Source organism: Bufo bufo, chromosome 2, assembly GCF_905171765.1.
Source record: "Bufo bufo chromosome 2, aBufBuf1.1, whole genome shotgun sequence".
Classification (NCBI taxonomy): Eukaryota; Metazoa; Chordata; class Amphibia; order Anura; family Bufonidae; genus Bufo; species Bufo bufo.
In genome coordinates this window covers 192504132-192528688 of record NC_053390.1, presented here as the reverse complement: position 1 = coordinate 192528688, position 24557 = coordinate 192504132, and the positions used below count along the sequence as shown (strand labels likewise).

General features: G+C 39.8%; 1 protein-coding gene across 1 annotated transcript in view; it reads right to left on the bottom strand.

Moving 5' to 3' along the window:
* The window catches only part of ADAMTS19 (ADAM metallopeptidase with thrombospondin type 1 motif 19), a 366657-nt gene that overhangs the window by 38304 nt on the left and 303796 nt on the right, over nucleotides 1-24557 (bottom strand). The window contains exons 15-17 of the mRNA XM_040415985.1: nucleotides 22629-22749; nucleotides 19440-19520; nucleotides 1025-1182 (exon numbers count right to left, since the gene is read on the bottom strand). Of these exons, the coding sequence (XP_040271919.1) occupies nucleotides 1025-1182; nucleotides 19440-19520; nucleotides 22629-22749 (360 nt within the window). The remainder of the gene's footprint in view (nucleotides 1-1024; nucleotides 1183-19439; nucleotides 19521-22628; nucleotides 22750-24557) is intronic.

Genomic DNA, 24557 nt, shown 5'->3' with positions numbered 1-24557 from the left:
CATGTGAGTTAAATTCAATGCAGGTGTTATTCTTTATTTAGACTGGAAAGAATCACAGCCAATACATGTGGAGTGTTTTATCAAGAAATTCTCTCAAAGCTGAAAATTCAAGCGCTTTCCATTACAGTGTCAAAATTTTTTAAAAATTTGAAAAATATGTTCTCACATACAGTAGCAAGGAAGAGTTCACCTAGAGATGTGCAGTGCAACTGGCTATTTCAACAATGGTTGGGAATTGGTTCTGAATAACACTTTTTTTTTTACTTTTCATAACAGTATGAGCACTTTTTGCGGGATGAGCTGTATTTCTATAATATACAGCATTTTATATCTTTCATTTATTTTTTTGAAAGGACAATGGGGAGATTTATCACAACTGGCATTTTCTATGCCAGTCTTGACATTCCCTGCGCTGTCACAGGATGTGCTTAATTTACGATGAAGTGTATGCTTTGTCCAAAATTTAGGGGCACATTTATTAAGTCCGGCGCTTTAGACGCCAGTCTTAATAAAGCCCTAAGCTGGCAGTGGATCGCTGAGGTTATGAAGAGGCGCCAGCCTCTGATTTTAGACATGTATTTATGAAGCAAGTAAGCAAAAAAAAGTTCATGTGATACCACAATAGTAAATAGTAAATTTTTTACTTTTTCATTGATGGAGTTGTATGAGTTTTTTTCTGCAGACTGAGTTGTACATAGGCTACTTTCACACTAGCGCTATAATCTTCCTACAGGCTGTTCCAGCAGCACCGCCAGGCCCCATTGACTATCCCCACTGGATCCCATTATAGTCAATGGGCCTTGGCAGGGAAAGGTAGTATCTGGCTATGCTGGCCTATTTTTTCTCAGAGCTCCAGTCCCATGTCACCCCAGTATGTACGGAAATATATAAAATACTATAAATAACAGGAAATAACAATATAGCATTTTGATTCAATCATTATCACCATATATAGATATTAAATGGTTGCTACAATTCTTATAAATACGTTCATTGTGTAATTGCCGGCGTTTTTGCATTTTACCAGTAAATGAAGGGGTGTTGTTGTTGGGCCTTTTGCAGATATCTTCTCCCAGAGTCCTCTTCGAATGTAGTTAACTGTAGTTCCAGCCATGTAGAAGGTCCCAGGCTCTTCAATCTTCCAGTCGTCATTAATAGACTGTTTCTCTGTGTCCCTTAAAGCTGTTTAAGATTGCACTGATTATAAAATATAACTGAGCAACAGATGGAGTAATATATTCTTTTCTATCACTCCTCAACTTATTATTATTACTACCTACAAGTTAAAAAATTGGTAGTAGGATTCTACTCACATGGCTTCTGTTTACAATAGACAATGGCATGTACTGTATGTAGTGTCTGTTTTTAAGTCTTAACACATCTCATTGATGTTAAAGGGAATCTTCTCCATGCTTATGCTTCCCGATCTTGATATTCATGAGGTTAGGCTCCACATCACACATCCACCTCTGACAAGCAACATTCTCTCTATACTGTACATAGGAAAAAGGCTGCGAATCACTGGCAGGTGAATGGGAGGAAGACACAGCCCATAAATATCAGGGGCTAACTGCCACATACATAACAGACTACATCCTTGGCTGATGGAGGGCAATTGTATCAAGCTACAGTACACCAAGCCATCGAGTAAGTTATACAGTGCAATGAAATCAGCGTCTGCGTCTCCAGTTTATGCTGCTCTCTGATCAGGTAGCATAAACTCGGCGACAGATTCTCTTTAACTCTTTTGTTGTCAGGGGTGTTCAGACATTTTGCATCTCTGGTAGTTAGGACAATTTTTGCAGTTTTGACATGTACAAATAAAACCTAACTTACAAAAAAAACACAAACTAACCTTTCACACCCATATATTTTCTCAAAGTACATCAGATACACAACACATTGTCAAAATTCCACTCAGCACTCAGTACCCTCACTGTTTCTTGCTTGTGGGCCAATGAGAAGGCTGCAATGTCTTTGTCTGAGCTTAGCAACATAGCTAGCAACCAATAGGAAAGTTGCCTACCCCTTACTATATAAGAGACTCCCCAGCAGTCATTGCTGTGCTCTGTGCTTTATTCAGTCATCTGGATCCTTATTCAATTACATTAGATAGTTAGTTAGATTATATATATAATACAGATAGTTAGTGGGAGATAGTCAGTGTAGGTTAGATAGTGATATAGTGTAGATAATAGGTTCCAGTGCAGGGTGTTAGGTAGTGTGATAGGAATTACTGTACTTTGCATTTTCTCCACTCTCAGGAAACTTCTAGCAGCTTGAAAAATGCAGCAAAAGTGAGCTACGCCTGTATTGCGTGCACAATACGCACATATTACATTGCCGATTTTCGCTATCAAGAAAATAATACTGCACAACAATGATTTTGCTACTGAGAGAAAAACATGTGATTTATACTAAAATGAGCGCGCTGATTCCAAATATGAACTCGGAATTTGCCTGACACGTCTACATTTTAGGTTATACATGCAAAGCCTATTCAGTTATAATATTAATGCATTATATTGGAGATATTCCAATGGACATGTCCAGACCTGTTCGGACGCACTCAGGCTGATGTCAGCAGTAAGTATATAAGGCAAGCTGGACAGATTTTGATAAAGTGATCTGTTATAGTTCTTTCAGTTTTGAAACTTAAGATGTCATTGAAATGCATTTCTTACATTCCCATCTTGACTTTTTCCCACCCAAGTTGGGACACGCGTAAGTGACGAACATGGAGAGCGGTTCCATAAAGATATTTCTACAATGGAAAACAGGTATCAAGGCCGCTTGAATCCCAACATGAAGGGGGACTACTGCTGGTTTTTGCAACGGGAAAATATGACCGTTTACAAACGCAAAAGAAGATGCCTGAAGCACTTTTAACAGTACTGGGCCTTGTTCAAGTAAGACTTTTAAACTGAAAAACAAGACTTTTCAAAATTTTGTTATTCCATTACATTTTCATACATTGTTTACTACACAAACTTTGATGTAGATCAGGTAATTGTTGGAGTAAAACTCGTTCTGTTCAAAATTGTTCAATGCTTTCCAAGTTCTTAATTCATTTAGGCATACTTATGCATAGCAAAATTTTGTGACGTGTTACAACAATTCTGACTTCGGATTTGTAATCCACACACTCGATTTAGTATAGGACAAATGGTTTTTGCCCAGTAGCAGACGAAAAGTTTTTTTTGTTGCGTGTTGTAATGATTGGAGATCACGAATTCTAGAATTTGCGAATTTATGGCGAATATTATGCCAAAAAATTCACGAAATATCGTGAAAACTAATATTGCCTATGCTGCTCATCAATAATTGGGATCCGGCATTCAATTGTCAATGGGGACAAAACAGAACAAACCAAATCAGGATGCATTCTGTTCCAGATTGTTCAATTTTGTGACCAAACACAAAACCGCTGCAAGCTGCGGTTTTGTGACGGGTCTGCGAAACTGAACAAACCGGATCCGGCATGAAAATTAATGTAAGTCAATGGTGCCACATCTGTTTTTTTCTGTAATGAAAAAAAACTGATTTGGCACCCATTGACTTGCAATTATTTTAATGCTGGATGCTGCATTTTTATACAACCAAATCCAGACGAAACAGATGCATCCAGATGTATTAAATGAAACAGAAGCGTTTTATTCAGGTTTTGAGATCCTGTGCCGGATCTCAAAACCTGAATGAAAGACGCTGATGTGAAAGTTGCCTTACTCTCATATTATGGACTGAACACCTAAACTTCCTGTAGTTAATCAAAAAATTAGTTAGACCACCATAATACTGGTTCTGATAAACTGTGGGATGTGAAACGAATAGAGGGCGCTATTGAGTTACGAACAGCGCCCTCTATTGGGTTCATAGTTTTCTGACAAAAATATTTGTCTTGTCATAAAACTGTGAAACCAATAGAGGATGCTGTTCATAACTCAATAGCGCCAAAAATGACAAAACTGTATAGAAACTTTATTGAATATTATGTTAGGACAATCGGAAAACTTTTTGTCGCCCTAATGATATTGATCTGGGTGTGTAGGTCAACCCAAGCCATCCAACAGATGCAAAATAACTTTGAGGTTTACTGGTTCTCAGTCAGATGAGAGCTGGTTTTGAATATCTCATAGTGCACAAGGCTGCCATTGTAAGGTATGCTGGCTGTTATCTGTCTCATGGATCGATGGATGGCTTGTACATACCTGGCTTTTGGCATATAGCCTTTGTGTGGTTGTCTATTGTATGTCGTACATAATAGGAGTCTAAGACGCATCCAGCTATCTCTTAATGCTGTTGCTAAACATTTTTGATGGGTTTTCCATCAATTTCTAACCTTTTTTCATGAACCAGACACCCTCTTCTCTTCCGAGCAGGGGGTGCCTGGGGTTCTCCCATTGACTTCCATTATATTAAATTGTATTCAAGCACCCAAATTATTCGGCCGAGCACTCGGATCTGCCGAACAGCAGTTTGGCCGAGCAAGCTCGCTCATCACTAATGGTCAACATTCCCCCACTGACCATCCTCTTCTCCTCGGCTGGCTGACATGTTTCTGGGGCTGTGTAACAGCTAGAGATTCAAAGTATGAAAATCTTATCTTTAAAACAAGGCAAAGATCTAAGATCTAACCATGATCTGCAAGTTACGGCACAGAAATTGGATCAGGATTGAAAGCTGCTGCTATATGCAGCTTTCACCGCGACCCCTTTTTAAGGGCTCTAACTTGCCATATTTTATAGATAGAGCCTTGGGCGTGGTCCTGTTTTAAAGATGAGATTGCCAGCCTGAGATACAGGCATCAGTAGGTAGGACATATGAGGTATGTCCTTGGCTACTGAGTTGCCACCCTGCAAGGACCTATGAGATATGTTCTTTACAGTGAAAGGGTTAAAAGCTATGGATACTTTGGGAGGGATTTTTTATTATTGCATTCTACCAATTAAAATCAATTTTCCAATTGGTCTTTATTAAACAAAATCTCGACAATTTGTCTTCTACAGCATTCACTTTTACTCCATCTGCATACTATTGTTTCTCCTTCTTATTGAATTCTGTCAGCCCTTATCTATATTTCTCTAGCTGCTCATAAATACTCTTTTAAGCTATATCCTTATCAGTTTGGTTCTAATTTAGCTTAAATGAGTGTTTATGGTCCTTATGTAGTGGAGATAAGGGCCATAGTTGGAGCCAACAGAGTAGCTATCTGATGGAATTTAGTGGGAAGCAGAAGCAACAGTCTGCAGATGGAGTAGAACTGAAGGCTATAGATGACAACATTTTTATGAAGACCAATTAGAAAATATTCTTGGTCCAGTAGAATGCAGTAATAAAATTGCCCAAAAGGTGTCAAAGCATTTGTTGGTGTCCACTAAAGTTTCAATATTTATAAAATTCAAGAATGGCACTGAACCTCCAATAAAACTCCTTTAAAGGCATATATCAGCAGAGGGTGTGGCAATTGCAGAGAGAGAACCTCTAGTGTAAAGGAAATGCCCCCATTGCCCCTAGAGGCTCGTTTGCAAATATTAAAATATCTTTTTTTCTCAGCAATTAGGCACATATGAACAGGAGACCAACACAGATGCCTTCAACTGCCATGTGCACATGTAACAGGTCATCAAGTTTCATAGGTACAAATCTGCTGACAGATGCCATTTAATGCAAGTGTGGTTGAAACCCCTGGATGTATTTGGAACATATATAAAATACAAAAATGTGGTATTCTGTTATTCCCCTTACATGTCTTTCTGACCAGTTTTGTGACACTTTAAATGCCATTGCAACTTTTTTAGTCTCAATTGGCATTTTACACCATCCTTGCCAGGTTTAAGAAATTAGGGTTGGGCCAGGGTGGGATGTGGGTGGGATGTGGGTGGGGCTATCACCCCAACACAATCATCATTATTTACATCAAAAACTGGCATAATAGTAAATGAAATTTACGGCAGCTCCCAACTGCTGTAGATTTCCTACTGGCGCAAGGACTGGGCCTGTACCTCGTCATAAATTACATGGTGTCTCCGGCAGCGCAGGCCCCATCAAGACTAGAACAGCAGACGCAAGTCTATTAAATATGCTGGTTTCAAGACTACTACAATGTATATTAAAAATCCGTTACACAATTTTCATTAAAAGCCACAGGTCTCAAGGGTCAACTCGTACAACATGAATAAACAATACTCTGCTTTGTCCAAAACATGGATGCAAGATAAAAAATAGAATTGCTACTTCCTGTCATAAATCCGAGCCTCTTCTCTTTGCAAGTATAGTGGGAAGAAAATCTTAATGGTTTCATTTTTTCCCAAAAGGGTAATTTAATAAACATCTGTGCTTTTAAAGGGATTCTGTCAGCAAGAGTATGCATATAGACCTGACTACATGTTATTGGAAGTCTCCTACAATGTCAGAAATATACCAGTATGTAACCTATGAATGCTGCAGTTTTGCTGGAAAAGTGATTTTATATATATATATATATATATATATATATGCAAATTATTCTGAGGCAACACTAATCTTGTGTGAGCGCTTTTACTTGTCACCTACTTGTCATGGAAAGAACTGCTCATGCACCAGCTTAATAAAAAAAAAGCTGGCACATGCACAGTTCTTTCCCTGAGGCTCATGACAGCACATGGATGGGGCACTGTGCAGGCGCTTAGGTGACAAGTAAAAGTGCTCATGCTAGATTACAGTGCAGCCTCAGAATAACGTTGGAGCAGCTAGGAGGGGACTTGAGAATGAGGGGAGGTGCTTAGCGTGGCTTGGCTCCACTAACGGTTAAAACAGCCCCTTGCTCTCTTTTCACAGGGTATTTGCATGTATACAGTGCCTTGAAAAAGTATTCACCCCCCTTGAAATTTTTAGTATTTTGTTCCATTACAGCCTTAAGTTCAATGTTTTGTTAATCTGAATTTTATGTGATGGATCAGAACACAATAGTCTAAGTTGGTGTATAGAAATGAGAAAATGAGAAATGAGAAAAATATATAAATAAAACTATTGTTTAGAAATAGAAAACAGAAAATAGGCATGTGCATATGTATTTACCCCCTCTGTTAGGAAGACCATAAAAATCTCTGGTGCAACCAATTACCTTCAGAAGTCACATAATTAGTGAAATTATGTCCACCTATGTGCAATCTAAGTGTTACATCATCTGTCATTACATATACACGCCTTTTTTGAAAGGCCCCATAGGCTGCAACACATAAGCAAGAGGCATCACTAACAAAACACTGCAATGAAGACCAAGGAACTCTCCAAACAAGTAACAGACAATGTTGTTGAGAAGTACAAGTCAGGGTTAGCGTATAAAAAAATATCCAAATCTTTGATGATGCCTAGGAGCACCATCAAATCTATCATAACCAAATGGAAAGAACATGGCACAACAGCAAACCTGCCGCCCACCAAAATGTATCAACCGGGCAAGGAGGGCATTAATCAGAGAGGCAGCACAAAGACCTAAGGTAACCTTGCAGGAGCTACAGAGTTCCATAACAGAGACTGGAGTATCTGTACATAGGGCGACAATAAGCCGTACGCTCAATAGAGTTGGGCTTTATGGTAGAGTGGCCAGAAGAAAGCCATTACTTTCAGCAAAAAACAAAAAGGCACGTTGTAAGTTTGCAAAAAGGCATGTGGCAGACTCCCAAAATGTATGGAGGAAGGTGCTCTGGTCTGATGAGACTAAAATTTTACTTTTCAGTCATCAAAGAAATCGCTATGTCTGGAGCAAACCCAACACATCACTTCACCCAAAGAACACCATCCCCACAGTGAAACATGGCGGTGGCAGCATCATGCTGTGGGGATGTTTTTCAGCAGCCGGGACTGGGAAACTGGTCAGAGTTGAGGGACAGATGGATGGTGCTAAATACAGGGATATTCTTGAGCAAAACCTGTACCACTCTGTGCGTGATTTGAGGCTAGGACGGAGGTTCACCTTCCAGCAGGACAATGACCCCAAACACACTGCTAAACATGTAAATGTGTTGGAATGGCCTAGTCAAAGCCCAGATCTCAATCCAATAGAAAATCTGTGATCAGACTTAAAGATTGCTGTTCACAAGTGCAAACCATCCAACTTGAAGGAGCTGGAGCAGTTTTGCAAGGAGGAATGGGCAAACATCCCAGTGGTAAGATGTGGCAAGCTCATAGAGACTTATCCAAAGCGACTTGGAGCTGTGATTGCCACAAATGGTGGCTGTACAAAGTATTGGCTTTAGGGGGGTGAATAGTTATGCACATTGACTTTTTCTGTTATTTTGTCCTATTTGTTGTTTGCTTCACAATTTAAAAAACAAACAAAAAAAAAAACATCTTCAAAGTTGTGGGCATGTTCTGTAAATTAAATGATGCAAATCCTCAAACAATCTATGTTAATTCCAGGTTGTAAGGCACCAAAATACGAAAAAAGTCAAGGGGGTGAATACTTTTGCAAGGCACTGTATATTTAAAATAGTTTTTTCAGCAAAACTACAGCATTCATAAATTATATACTGGTATATGACATGTAATCAGGTCTATATGCATAATCTTGATGACACAATCCCTTTAAGAGTATTATATCACTAACAGTGCATCAGTCAAGCCATGTTATAATCTTCACTCTTCAATACTAGAAAATTCTGACCAAAGCCAGACTGTGATGCTATTTTCTACAGCAGGTGTCTTCCATCTCCACTTAACACCTGATTATCTTTGAGAAAAACAAAGGGCCCCCAACCTACTTTGTGCGTTTTACAATAGTGGTGTTTTTTTGTGTGAAAGAGGGCTCTTTGGGCCCCCATAGGTTCCTAGACCCTTTAGTTAATGCTACCTCCTCACCTCATATACAATAGTGCTTGAAAGTATGTGAACCCTTCTGAATTGTCTATATTTCTGTATATATGACACAAAAAATTATCTGATGGGACATGTCTGTGAGTGGCAAAAGTATGTGAACCTTTGATTTCAGTATGTGGTGTGGCCCTGTTCTGCAACAATAATTGCAATTAAATGTTCAAGTAATTGCTGAGTAGTCCTGTACATCGTCTTGGAGGAACTTAAGGCCTCTTTCACATTAACATTATTAGCTCTGGAAAGCTATTGTGGGTGGCAAAGAACAGTCTGCCAGAGCTCTCTGCATCCAGCATTGCAAGATGTTACCGCAATGCCTACTGGCCCCATTAATGGGGTCCTGCAGAGATCTGGCCGCTACCCAGCAAATATACCAGGATTTAGCCGGACAAAAGCCACTATTTGCCGGGTAGCGTCTGGATCTCCTCCAGACTCCATTATAGTCTATGGGGCAGACGGGCATTGCGGTAAAAACCGACATAATCCGATACAGAGACCTCTAGCAGGCTGTTCTCTGCCTGAACAGCCTGCCAGAACTAATAGCCGCTCCAACATCACAAGAAAAGTGCTCACTCATAGTGTGTCCAGACACTTTGCCAAAATACACGATAGTAACCCTATAAGTCTACGGGTGACTCCAATCGAACAGGTCACTCATTGTTTTCAGACACTATGTAAAAAAGAAATGTACTGGATATTTCACCTAAACACTTTAACACCATACGGTCTTAATGAGTGCCTTGAATATGTCAATTTTTTATTTTTAATACAAAAATGCAACAACGTAATGTATTACTAAGGAATTAACCAATATCCCTTTAAATAAGTAACCAACACCTTATAAATCTATCCAGTTATATTATTTTAACATATTTATAATTCCGAACATAACTATTAATCCACCGGTTCATTCAGTGTAATATAATTTTAATTTTAATATATTAATAATCCACTGGTCCATTTAGTTTTATTTTATTTTATTTTATTTTATTTCATTATCAATTATATTCCATCCCCATCCTTTTCATTTTATTTAGGATTTTATATTTATATATATTTTTTATCCATATATATATGTATATTTAGATCTATTAATTTTTATCATACCAATCCCTATCTATTATAATTATTGTATAGACCATCAGATAATTGAATCTTCTTGTCTCATATCCTTATCTTACATTTTACTATGCAGTAGGTGACTTATACCACTTCCTCTCAAACATAAAATATGATACAACTGTCGACATCTGAGGTATAGTTCCATACTGGAACACATATGAGAGCCGCGATCCCTACCGGAAGTCGCTGTGCGTTCCACTGTGGAACGCACAGGAAGTGATGTGCGGGCCACTGGCTAGAGGACGCTGTGCGTTCCATCGTGGAACGCACAGGAAGTTGATGTTCGGACCGCTTACTGGAAGTCGCGGTGCGTTCCACGCTGGAACGCATGGCGATCCGACTGGTCTATGGCATATTTTTATAAGTTTCACGCCAGTATACATGGCGATAAATATACATATACATCTGGGGCTAGCTTATCATGTTTTTCCCTTGCTGACTTTGGCCACTAGTTGGGTTTTAGCTGGGAGGGACTTAAACTTCCGGTTTGGGCCCTGGCTCATCCTGCACGCCATCCCCATGTGCTATTTAAATATCCATTAAAGGAGAAGCTCACCAAAAGGGAACAGGTCCTTTTTTTTGAAGCAGTGGAGACCCTGGGAAAAGACCCCTGAAGGTAAATAATGTTTTAATAGGCAAATAATGATTTAGCATATTACAAAATGGAACTCAACCTGTTTATAGTAGGGATTGGATGGATATTTATGTTTCATTGAATGAATATGGTGTAGCATTACTTATAAGTGGAATATACAACAGTCTGACCCTCTTTTTTATATTACAAGTTTATATTACAAGTGTTGTTTTGTTGATATAGACATGTGAATGTGTATTTATTATATCTATTTATTCTATTCATGACGATGCATATTTTTATGTATTTTTTATATTTTTGTATATTTATATATTTCATATATTTTCAGATATTTTCATACATTTTTCATATACTTCATTGTTTGCACTTCTGTGTATCCAGCTGATTTTACTATATTGTATGTCTAAAAAAACTTTTTTGTTCTCTTAATACCCCTGAAGAAGGAGGACTATAACACCTCTGAAACGCGTTGGGATATTTTATTGTAATAAACCACATTGATCAGAAGCCTTGATATTGGCTGCTATCAATTGATATCATTCTACATGAGATCCCAGCTAGGGGGGCAGTTGGCCACGAGTGTCTTGAGCTTTATCCTGTGACTAACCCCCCCTGTGAAGTGAGTACTCCAGCTGTCATCATCAGGAATCTCCCCTTAGGAGAGTATTCCATGTATTCACTATATATCACCATTTATTATCCTCCGGCATTAGGGGGTACTAACCACTACATTTAATTCTTCCACATCCTTGGGAGTGGCGCCTTTTACAGTGTTTTCTCTTTTTTGAATCCCGTCCGGTTGGATCCATCTTGTCCTTTGGAGCCTCCAGACTAGATTCACTTGTATTGGTATTTGTCTATTGGGAATGAAAATTTTTTTTCATCTCCCTAAAACACTTGTGCAGCCTTCCCCAACAAGTCATTGAACAGGCACATAGTTTGTGGTGCTCTTTTATCCCATTCTATAGGATATTTTATACCTTTCTAATTTACATCTACATCTTCTCCATCCCTCTGGCGCCTTTTCCCCAGGACCTCCAGTCCTGGTGGGACCACTCAACCTCTTTTTTCTTTTCTCTTTGCAGAACTAATAACACCAGTTTAAAACTAGCCGTAGCCCATTCCTCCATACAAAATAACTTTAAATCTGTTATATTGGTGAGTTTCCTACCATGAACTGCACGCTTCAGGTCCTTCCAAAACATTTCTATTGGATTAAGGTCAGGACTTTAACTTTATTCTTCTTTAAAGAGTCAGTGTACTTTTACACAATTTCATTTCATTCAATAGAGAATGGTTTCACTAGCAAATTTAACTTGTAAATTAAAAAAATTATTTCTGCACCCACCTGACAAAATCTTTACAGTCATGGCCACTAGAGGTCTCCCTTCTCCCTAATTTTCAGTTCACTGCCTGTTGTTAGGCAAGATCCGTGCCATGTAACAGAAATACATAAGATGGCAATGAGAAAGTAGGGGTGTGTTAGAGCTAGCTGAAATCCTGAGCCTGATAAAAGAACTGCTTCTACACTGTTTCTGGAGATAATATGAGGCTCTTGTCTTTCTGTAAGTAGGAATTGTCTGTTCTGTGAGCTCTGGAGCTCAACTGAACCTCAACTTCCACAAGAATGTGTTGTGAAGATAAGACTTTGCATGAAAACGTTTAGCCTTCATATTATTTGTTAATCCTAAAGGTCTGCATAATTTTGCCTCTCTAATATGTTTTTAAGTCGTTTGATCTTAATCTACTTTTAGGACCTGTGTGAAAATCTTTTATAGTTTTAGGTTTTATATTTATGCAGAAATATAGAAAATACTAAAGGGTTCATAAACTTTCGAGCACCACTGTAGATATGCTACTCTTTGTTTTCCCTATTATTTCATGTATACATATTTTTGTAATATACTTTAGTAGTCTGTTTAATACCTTTCAAAAGAAGCAGCAACTGTTTGAAACTTTCAGAGTACTGCCTACAGGAGCCTAGGAGGATTTGTTTCCTTGACTCTCTTGTTAGGCTGCGTTTATCAAGGTGTCATAGTTTCCATTTATAATTGAACCCACAACACATTGCCACTTTAAGCAAAATCTGACTCTATTGCTATCAGAGGCTCCGACACTGACGGCAGTGTGAACACAGCCTTAGGCTCATTCACGTTTGAAGATATACTGTACATCCTACTTGACTTGAATAGTGTGAATATGTGTAAGGTGATTTTAATCTATCATTGCGTGTAGCACAAATCAGAATCTCTCAGTATATCATCAGAATCTCTGCAACCTTAGGCTTTGGATGTTGTTTGCCGCCTCATATTCTGCCAGAATTTTTTTTAATGTTTATATTGATGTAGCTGTATGAAGACTTATTTACGGCAAAATAAATATTAAATTAGTAGATAAGTTAGTGTTCAATTATATTATATTTTTTTTTTTTACCTTTACACTGGAGATGGACATACATGTACAGAAGTTTGTATGGATATGGCTCTTTATATATTTCTTTTTTAGGTCTCCTATAAAGATGGTCACATTACATAAACCTATGCAAAACCTAACAACGTCTGTGGAGGTCTTACTTTGATCTTATGTGTATGAGGACCTCCTGATGCTGTTCATAACTAAGGGGGCGCTCTTTTTAAAGCAGGTTCTCTGCTATCCACTAACTGATACCACACCAGTGTTGAGGCTACTAGGGTTATAAATGATGAAACTAGGATATACGACAATGAATGTCTGCCTTAGCTGAATACATGGAACACTGAAACCTCTCCCTGAAACTCATGTAACAATGTTGGCTCTATCCACCCCCATCTCCCTGCACCCAGGTGGTATGGTCACAAGAGCATTGGTGTTCAAGTGGTCCAGGTCCTCCAGTGTCTCTCCCTGTGCTCCTTCCCAAAGGACATGACTACCGGAGTAGCACTGCTCCATTCACTCCATGCTGGGCTGCAGCCTTCTCCTGGCCTTCTCCATGCATGGTCCAAGCAGGGTACCTAGGGTATTTAAGGAACCTTTCTCTATAGGAGGGTATCTGAGCAATAGGTCCTGTAAATTGTTAGTTTTGTCGAAGATGTGCTATTGTCCGTTTTGATTTCCTGTGTCTGACCTCTTACTCTTTCCAGACTTGACCCTTTGATGCCTGACCTCTGTCTGACTCTCATATTGACTGTGCTGCCTGCCCCAGCCTTTAGCCTGTTTACCAGATTCAATAACTCTGCCTGCCCTGAACTTGGCTTGTGCATTGACCACAATTTTAAATGTCACCTTTGGTGCCACGACCGGTGTCTCTTGAACTGCATGGGTCAGCTGTTACATAACTGATACCGCTTCAAGAGGTAAAGGCCTGGTAGTTCCCTTGCAGCAAAGACTAGATCCTGGTATATGGGTGAAAGGGGGGATAATGCCATTAGTTTCAAGCCAAATCTATTCTTTGACACAGTGGATCCACACCTGCTGTGTTAAAATTATTTTACAAATTTAAATTTACAAATAGACTTAGCATCATTATGCTATATATTCAAAGGGGTTTTCCAGGAGATTAATCCTTTCCCCGACCACCACCATACATGTATAGTGGAAATAGGGTCTTTAACTATGACGTATGTGCACAAGCGCAGCGGGCACCATAGCTGACAGGTTTCTGTTTTTTTAACAGTAAACATCCAGGACTAATATCTGTGATCGGTAATAACACCAATCACAGACATTTAACCCTTCAGATGCAGTGTTAATTTGTGACAACGGCATCTGAGTCGGCTTTCTCTGGAAGCACTGTGCTCATGGGGCCCTGCATGGAGATCGGGGAAGCTGTTCTCTGTGGTAGCCTCAAGCATTAGGAATTCTTGACAAAAAAAATATCAAAATTAACGATTTGCCATTGTTTCGTTGCTTCACCTCCCAAAAAAACAAAAATATGATCAAAAAGTAATTACAGTCATTAAAGTCATACAGATTGCTCCTCAAAAAGTGAGCCATCACACAGCTCCATAGATGTAAATATCAAAAAGTTATGGGGGTCAGAATATGGCGATGAAAGGATAAAATACATTTTTTGCAAGTTTTTTTTTTTCCAGTATTAAAACACAAAAAAAACTGTACAAATGTGGTATTGTAAAATCGTACTCATCCAAAGAATAAAGATAACAGGTAGATTTCTGGAGAGTGCCTTGATTCACGGAGTTATTCTGATTGCCTGATTGGATTCGGGAAGTATTTTTTCCCCCCTAAAATGGGGAGAATTGGCTTCTACCTCATAGTTTTTTTGTTTGTTTTTTGCCTTCCTCTCAACTTGCAGGATAATAGGCTGAACTGGATAGACAGATGTCTTTTTTTCAGCCTTACAAACTATGTTACTATGTCAGTTTTATATAATAGGGAATTCTGTACTGTAAATAAAACCCATAAAACCATAGCAGAATTAGATTTTTTTCCCAATTCCACCCTACTTGGAATTTTTTTCCCACTACATCATATGCAAGATTAGAACGTACAACTTGTCCCACAAAAAGTAATCCCTCATATGGCTATGTGAACGGAAAAATAAAAACTTATGGCTTGGGGGGAAGGTAGGTAGTAAAAATAGAAAACACAAAACAGGAATTTGCCCTGTTGGGAAAGGGTTAATATTGATGACCTATCCTCAGGATAAGTCATTCATGTCTGAGCGTTGGGGGCCCGACTCCCGACACCCCGCTAATCAGCTGTTTGAAGAGGCTGGGTGCTCACTTCCTAGGCCAGTAACGTCACTTTCACTGGTCACATGCTCTAGGCACAGCTTTGTCCGATACAAGTAAATAGGCTGCAATACCAAGCACATCTGCTATACTAGGGATGCCCAACCTGCGACCCTCCAGCTGTTGCAAAACTACAACTCCCAGTATGCCTGGACAGCCTACAGCTATTAGGACATGCTGGGAATTGTAGTTTTGCAATATCTAGAGGCCCACAGGTTGACAATCCCTGTGCCATACAATGAATGGCGCTGTGCTTGGAATACTGTGAAGAAAGTCGAGCACTGTAACCTTTTGAAACAGCCGATTTGGTGGTGCCAGAAGCTGGAACTCGACCAATCAGATATTGATGACCTATTCTGAGGATAGGCCATGAATATTTTCCTCCAAACTAACCCCTTTAATATAAATGTAAGTTCTGTATTAACACTGAATCAAGTAGTTTTTTTTGGGGGGGGGGGGGGGGAATGTTCATTTGATAAATACTGTACATTGTCCCCCTGTCCAGACCTCCTGACCAGAAGCAGTATATTCTCCTCTACCTATTTAGCCAAGTGTGCATGTTCTAAGTAGAGATAGGTGAGATAGCTGTTGGCTAACCAGGATAAGAAAAATATAGTGCACTTTAGTTATTCTAGATTTCATTTATATATATTCAATCTTCAGTCAATTGTTATTTAATTTGCAAAAGGTATGGTGCAGGGGATGATGGAAATTAAACATTTATCTGCTGTACATTGCAATGTTATAAGACAAACAGAATCTAGTGGAGCTAAAGCTGGTTTTCGGTGTTAGCAGGGTTTGGGTGTTGGCTGCCCTGATTACATTTTCATATATAGTATAACAGCTTTACTTGCTTCCATCTGTGATATAATTTAAATGATTGTGCCATTGGAATGTGTTGTCTCATTTCCTTACGACATGCAGCAGCTTACAGATACATTTCAATGGAAGCCAATTAAGAAAACAGGCAAAAGAGCTACATTATGTAGTAATTCTATGGCAAGAAATAATGATAAAAAGAAAGATTTGCTGCATATTATTGCTGCATGTTTATCTTTAAAAAAATTACTAAGCAAAAACAATAAAAAACACCTTGTAAGACCATGTTGTTGCAGACGTGTTAAAATCCAGGCAAAGTATGTGTATAAATTTAGGAAAGAAATTAGAAGTAAAAGCTCAGTTTTAGCCAGTATCACAAAAACTTAAAGCAACAACACCTCTGTAATACAGCATCTGATGGAGCATGCCACCATTTTAGAGTGATTTCACACACCCAGCATTTTTTGGGAAAATGTAACTGTTGTTTTATATTGCAGTTTTTTGAGCCAAAACCAGGTATTGATCCAAAAGATAAAAGTATAAAGGTGGCTGTACACCCTGTATAGCTGTTGGCTGAATGATCATTCAGTTGACAGTTATCTCTCCTGACTCCCACATACATATACATGCTCAGCAGACAACTCTTTCTCAGTTCCTCAATACACATAACGCTTGATTCAACCATATGTGTATACAGTGCCTTGCAAAAGTATTCACCCCCTTGACTTTTTTCATATTTTGTTACATTACATCCTTAAATTCAATGTTTTGTTAATCTGAATTTTATGTGATGGATTAGAACACAATAGTCTAAGTTGGTGAAGTGAAATGAGAAAAATATATAAATAAAACTATTGTTCAGAAATAGAAAACAAAAAATTGGCATGTCCATATGTATTCACAAAGAGGTTGTTAGGAAGCCCATAAAAGACTCTGGTGCAACCAATTACATTCAGAAGTCACATAATTAGAGAAATGATGGCCCCCTATGTGCAATCTAAGTGTCACATGATCTGTTATTACATATACAAACCTTTTTTGAAAGGCCCCAGAGGCTGCAACATCTAAGCAAGAGGCATCACTCAACCAAACACTGCCATGAAGACCAAGGAACTCTCCAAACAAGTAAGGGACAATGTTGTTGAGAAGTACAAGTCAGGGTTAGGTAATAAAAAAATATCCAAATCTTTGATGATCCCCAGGAGCACCATCAAATCTATCATAACCAAATGGAAAGAACATGGCACAACAGCAAACCTGCCAAGAGATGGCCGCCCACCAAAACTCACAGACCGGGCAAGGAGGGCATTAATCAGAGAGGCAGTACAGAGACCTAAGGTAACCCTGGAGGAGCTGCAGAGTTCCACAGCAGAGACTGGCGTATCTGTACATAGGACGACAATAAGCATTACGCTCCATAGAGTTGGGCTTTATGGCAGAGTGGTCAGAAGAAAGCCATTACTTTCAGCAAAAAAACAAAAAGGCACATTGTGAGTTTGCGAAAAGGCATGTGGGAGACTCCCAAAATGTATAGAGGAAGGTGCTCTGGTCTGATGAGACTAAAATTGAACTTTTCGGCCATCAAAGAAAACGCTATGTCTGGACCAAACCCAACACATGACATCACCCAAAGGACACCATCCCCACAGTGAAACATGGTGGTGGCAGCATCATGCTGTGGGGATGTGTTTCAGCAGCTGTTTCAGAGTTGAGTGAAAGATGGATGGTGCTAAATACAGGAATATTCTTGAGCAAAACATGTACCACTCTGTGCGTAATTTGAGGATAGGACGGAGGTTCACCTTCCAGCAGGACAATGACCCCAAACACACTGCTAAAGCAACACTTGAGTGGTTTAAGGGGAAAAATATAAATGTGTTGGAATGGCCTAGTCAAAGCGCAGATCTCAATCTAATAGAAAATCTGTGGTGAGACTTAAAGATTGCTGTTCACAAGCTCAAACCATCCAACTTGAAGGAGCTGGAGCAGTTTTGCAAGGGGAATAGGCAAAAATCTCAGTGGTAAAATGTGGCAAGCTCACAGAGACTTATCCAAAGTGACTTGGAGCTGTGATTGCCCCAAAAGGTGGCTCTACAAAGTATTGACTTTAGAGGGGTGTATAGTTATGCACATTGACTTTTTCTGTTATTTTGTCCTATTTGTTGTTTGCTTCACAATAAAAAAAATAAAAAATAAAAACATCTTCAAAGTTGTGGCCATGTTCTGTAAATTACATGCTGCAAATCCTCAAACAATCCATGTTAATTCCAGGTTGTGAGGCACCAAAATACGAAAAAAGTCAAGGGGGGTGAATACTTTTGCATGGTTATCAATGATAAAGAGAAGAGAGAGTCTCTGCCAGACACCTCCAAAAAGAATGAAAGGATTGGGTGTAATGATCCAGTTTGCCTAAACCTTCTCTTCGCTGACATCATCTGTCCTGGGAGAGTCGGTAGCTCCCCATACACATTAGACTTTCGGCTGAACCTGCTGTTCTCCTTAAGTCCTTCCTTAAATATCCAACAACTCCTTTTGAATCCACTTCCGACTTTGTCTCAAAAACTGTATGAAAAACTGCCACAAAAAATACAGAGTTTTCCAAAATGATTTGAGTGTGAAACCACCCAAACGGTAGTATAAAAGTTTATAATAAACATGTGAGAGGGATAACTACTGAACACAACTCCTCTTTAGGCCTCATGCACATGATCATACCTGTTTTTGTGGTCCACAAATTTTGAGTCCGCAAAACACAGATACCAGCCATGTGCATCCCGCATTACAAAAGCCTATTCTTGTCCGCAAAATGGACAAGAAAAGGATAAGCTCTATTTTTTTTGCAGGGTCATGGAAAGGACGTACGGATGTGAAAAACACGCAGTGTGCTATCAACATCTTTTGCGGCCCGATTGAAATCAATGGGTCCACACTCGATCCACAAAAAATGTGGATCGGATGCAGACCGAAATTATAGTCGTGTGCATGAGGCCTTAATCATTCAGGATGACCTCTCAGCTTCTCAGACTACCTGATGCAAACTGTGCATTGCTAGTCCAAGACACTTCCAGCTTATCCAGCCCTGCTCTTGGAATGGCACTGTTCATATGAGTACTGCTGGCTAAACTGAGGGCAACAGGAAGTGTCCTAGGCTACCAAATGCACAGCATGCATCAGGTAGCCTCAGAAGCAGTGTGGCCATCTAGGATGACAGAACACGAATTGGTGGATCTGCAATTCAGAAGATGAAAAGAAGGTCACGAGCTAAGTGTTCATTACACAGATAATATGATTTTTTTCTGGAATGGAGGGCCACTTTGTCTTACCTAGATAACTGTGTGCTGGAGTTTCCTCTACCACTTTAATTCTTCTGGCTCCTGCTGGTATCACCAGTGCCTCCACATAACCTGCATATTACAGGAAGACTTTGACAATTCTATATTCAGGATCAGTGGATAAATATATTCACTTAAAAATATTTTTTATGGAATGCAGAATATTTTATAACTATAGGGCCCATTTTTTAAGACCGGTGTTTTAGACAACGGTCTTAACAAAGCCCCATAGCTGGCAGTGGATACGCCGAAGTAATGAAGAAGCGCAGGCCTCTCCATAACTACGGCGCATCGAGGGCCAGTTTGAAATGTAAGACAGCTTCCAAACTGTATTACATTTAGAGCTTTTTCTACGCCTAAAAAAGGCATCTCGTCCCCTTCCCAGCCCACACTTTTAGACCTGGCATGAGCTGGGCGCCATCTGCGCCTGAAATACTCCTAATCTTGGTGTATTTCAGTATAATAAATGGCCCCCTATATCCTTATATCTTTACTAAGGACACTGGGCACTTAAAGGGTAGAATGCAAATTGATTAAGTTTCACATTAGAAATCTTGAAGAGGCTGTTACATACTGGAAAGATTTAGGTAGACTAAGGCCTGTTTCACACTGCCGGCAGGCTTTATCAGCATAGAATGTGGCAAATCCGCAGAAAAAAACTGCCTGCGGATTGGTATTTGTCCAGCCGTTTCACTGCTTATTTGCCAGATTGCGGCCGGATCACTGCCAGACCCCATTATTAATGGGGCCGGAAGGCATTCCGGCAGCATTCGGCAATGTTGGATCCGGCAGGCTGTTCCCAGCCGGGAAGTGTGAAACAAGCCTAAATTACACAACAGAAAAAAAATTATGTTTCAATCTCAATGTATAAAAACAGTTCAGTAAAATAAACCTTAAAACAGAGAAGAAAACATTCTAGTTCTTTACAGAACAAGTTTCAGAACAGAATCTAACATGTTACTGAAAAAATATAAACAATATACCCGACCTATAAAGCAGAAAATCTATTAGACATACTGTATAACATATCATTATCATTGATTCAATGTGCAACAGGCCCACTGGCCATGCCTCGGGGATCCCTTGCCCATTGGGAGGTTTCTACGAAATATGTCCCTCTTATAGAGCAAGTAAAGATTACGCCAGTTGCAGTTAAGCAACTAGGACATGGAGTCCCCTTTGTAGATGGTAATGTTGGTACCCAGGGTAGGATTGGTGGTGCAGGGATGGCCTATGGTCTCTGTAGATGTTATATACACGTGTCACGGTGTTCCTACCTGGATATCTTTGGATCCCAGACGTGATGTGGTCCGAAGCAGTGCAAAAAGGGGTAGGTGAACTTGGATGATGAATAAGTATAACAAAAGGAGTCCAGACTTGTAGTAACATTGAACAATTGCTTTAACTTGGCATAAATGGTAATCCAAACAGTTTCCAAATGGTATCTTGGTCATCAGCAGGTATTGGTATAATCTGGCAGACAATTACTTCTCTGCAACAATCTCAGCTCTGCTATGCTAGCTGGAGTAAATAGGAACTCTTCCTCCTCTGCTGGAACTTAGTTTAGCTGTAGTCTGTCTCTTGCTGTGATCCTAGGAACTTCTTGTCCTGGCTTTGGAGTACATAAAGCTCATTTATGCTTGGGTGTGCACAACCTCCAGTGATAAGGCTGGCGTAGGACTAACAGAACCTGTCCAGACAGGACCAGGACTGCTGCCTTCCCCTAGCAGGGGTTAAGTCAGACAAACTCCTCACACAACCTCTCCCCATGAGGGGGTAGGGTAGACTGACCTACTCGCTAACTAAACTCCTCCCTCTCTAGAGAGGACTGGAAGGAACCAGAAGGTTCCTCTCCAGGGAAACTAACCTTGCCAATGTTGCCGCCTTCTGCTGGTAGACCAGGCAATTACATGAACATAACCAGTTTCATGAACATAAATATGCACATTATGAGAAGATGACATGAAGCACATTAGGTGATATAAATTTGCACATAGGAGAAAGTAGCAAGGCGCCAAAAGGAGTGGTAATGGCACTTCGGGACATTACAAATGCAGAGTTCCAGCTAATTTAGGTTGTAATGTAAAACACCTCGGAGTACTAAGATGTGCTGTCACACACACTGACTGCCACGTGGCCAAGCTGTGGTCAGAATGTAGGCTTGTGGATTACTAATGATAGAAGTGCTTTTAAGCTGCTGTTAGTTAATGGTTGCACGATTTTAGGCAATGTGACCATTTGTCATGACGTAAGGGGAGTCGGACACCACCGCGGCCAGTAATTGGCTGCGGTGATGTAAAACCGGATGTTGACATCAATGGAGCCCAGTTGAGCATTGCAGGACTGGAGTAGAAAGAGCAGGAAGCCAGCACCAGGAAGCAGGTAAGTCATGTTTTCTTTGCAGGTCCGGCAGAATGGGAAGGATTTACCAACCCTTCCCACCCCCTACCCCCATACTGGCTAGCCCCTTTAAGTAAATTATTGCATACGAACATTTACATATAAAGATGTAAAAAACTATTTTCTATCATAAATGAAGGGGAGTGACGGCAGCAATTAGGGTGGTTGTAGTTCCCTACTAAGGCTAATCCCTCTAGCACTCTCTGGGCTGCATGTACTGTGCTGGAGGGTGCAGCCTTTCTTCCCTCGGGGCACACCCTGGACTTTTTGGGGGCTCTTGCCTGGTACTGGCTGGAGGCCCCTTGATGTTAGGTGAATGAGTAGCAGGATACAAGGCAGGAGGGCGAGCTGACTTGACTGGTGGATGGATGATGGAGTCAAAATAAATAAAGCCTCTCTTTACTGCACAGATGATGGGAGTTACAGTAAGCAGGCACAGATCTGAGGTATATAACACAGCAGGAATCTCCCAAAGGCTACATATATAGGGGTGGCAATGATGGTAGTAGTACTCCCTAATTCTCTCTAGATTCACTGGCTTTCATCATGGTGTCTGCCATTTTATCAGACAAAAGCGTGCAACATTTTTCTGGAGAATATGATGGAATCTGGGATGGAGACTATGAAAGGAACCTCTAATGCCCATGTGAACAGAGTCTAATGCAGGAAACTTCATGAATAGGGAAATACTGTACACGCTGATTCGTTTTAGAAATGCTGTGTGGTTATAATTAGCATAATGGTATTATATATAATAGAAATATATAGTAAAATGATTACCTGCTCCTCGTGTGTGATTGAAGTCCCCTTTAATAACTCTACATGATTTTCCATTTCCATTGCAAACACCACAGTGATCTTCCCTAGACAAGGAACCCAAGACTCCATCACAGCCAACTTTCTTTTAGAAGAAGAACACAAGATATTACTAAATACAGTATGTACATTAAATGATGAATACAAGCCTAGAACATAAAACATGCCACTTATACAGTATTTAAATATTTAAGTAGATGGGGCCATAACAGGCACTTTGGTGAAAATATTTTATAAGTATCTCTTTGATCTTTTCATTTTCTCTTTAAAAAACTACAACACAGCTTATGTTTCTACTCAGGTTACATTACTGTCCCTACTATACCTGTTCTTGGTATTCCATCATACTAAGCAGTAGTGATGAGCGGGAGGTGCCATATTCGATTTCGCGATATTTTGCGAATATTCGATTGAATATTCGTCTTATATTCGCCGAAATCGAATATTCGTCATTATGCTATTTATCGCGAATAATATGCGATTTAATTAATCGCGTATTGCGATTTTGTATATTTTACGAATATTCGCCATATATTCTTGTTTTAGAATATGCCGAATATTCTAAAAAACAAAGTTATAGCAATATAGCGAATATTCGTAAAATACACATATAGACTGCAATTTCACTAATGTAGTGCTATAATCTTTTTTTTTTTTGTCAATTTTTTTTTGTCTCTTTCTGAGAGCCCCGCCAGTAAGTAAATGCTGCTGAGTGAAACTGCCTGCTGCCACCAATGATGGGGGGGGGGGGGGGGAGAGGAAGGGGGACCTTGTGGCCACTGCCAGGGGGGGAGGGGGACCCTGTGGCCACTGCCACCAATAATTTTAATACTGGGGGGGATGGGGGGGTTAGGGCGCATGGCCACCAATTATTTTAATACTGGGGGGGAGTGCGCACAGGGCGCTGTGATCCGTGCAATGAACCCGCACCTGAGGGGTTAATTGCGCAGATCACAGAGCCCTGGCGGTATATTCTAACTTTAAGCGTCCCCATCACCATGGGAACGCCTGGCGGTTAGAATATACCATCGGATCTGAGTTAGATCGTGAAAACAGGGACGCTTGTCGGTGAGGAGTATGCCAAAGGGCAATAACTGTACTAATTGGGGGGAAAAAAAATTATATTCTATAAAACAAATATATTCGATATAGTGCTATATATTCGTTTTTTAGAATATTTGTCATTTTTTACCATCTAACTCTTGATTCCTCCCTGCTTCTTGCTTGTGGGCCAATCAGTCATTGGCCCACAAGCATTTTAAGCAGGAAGGAATCATGTGTTCAGATGGAGAAAATGACGAATATTCGATATAACGATTATATAGCACTATATTCGCAATATTCGCAAATTATCAAAGTTGCGATATTCGCGATTAATATTCGCTATGCGAATATTCGCGCTCAACACTACTAAGCAGCTACATATGCCTATGATACTGCATTATGCCAAGCTTTATTGATTGAGACACAATGTTTTCATGCTTATATCACTCTGTCAATGTATTTCGAAACTTGTTATAAAAAGAGATTGAACCATAAAAAAGTGCAACACACCATATTTGTATCTTTGAGACAGTTTGTCATGTTACGTTTTCATGCACACTTAGGGCTCATTCAGATGGCCGTATATTTGTGTCTGCATCTGTTCCGCAAAACTGATGCAGTCGTCTGAATGAGCCCTAATGGTGAGTATATTCCACTATGCGTCTGTAATACATTTTATTCGCCACCTCGGATTGTCTTGCCTACTTGCCTGCTTTTGATCTCTACTGGGATCCTGTGACTTGGTCCTTGGGAATACTTCTTCCACTGTCTATGATTTATATATTATTTATTACATTGCCTATTTGGTGCTAACATATTCCACAGCCCTACACGCAAATTATGATCAAT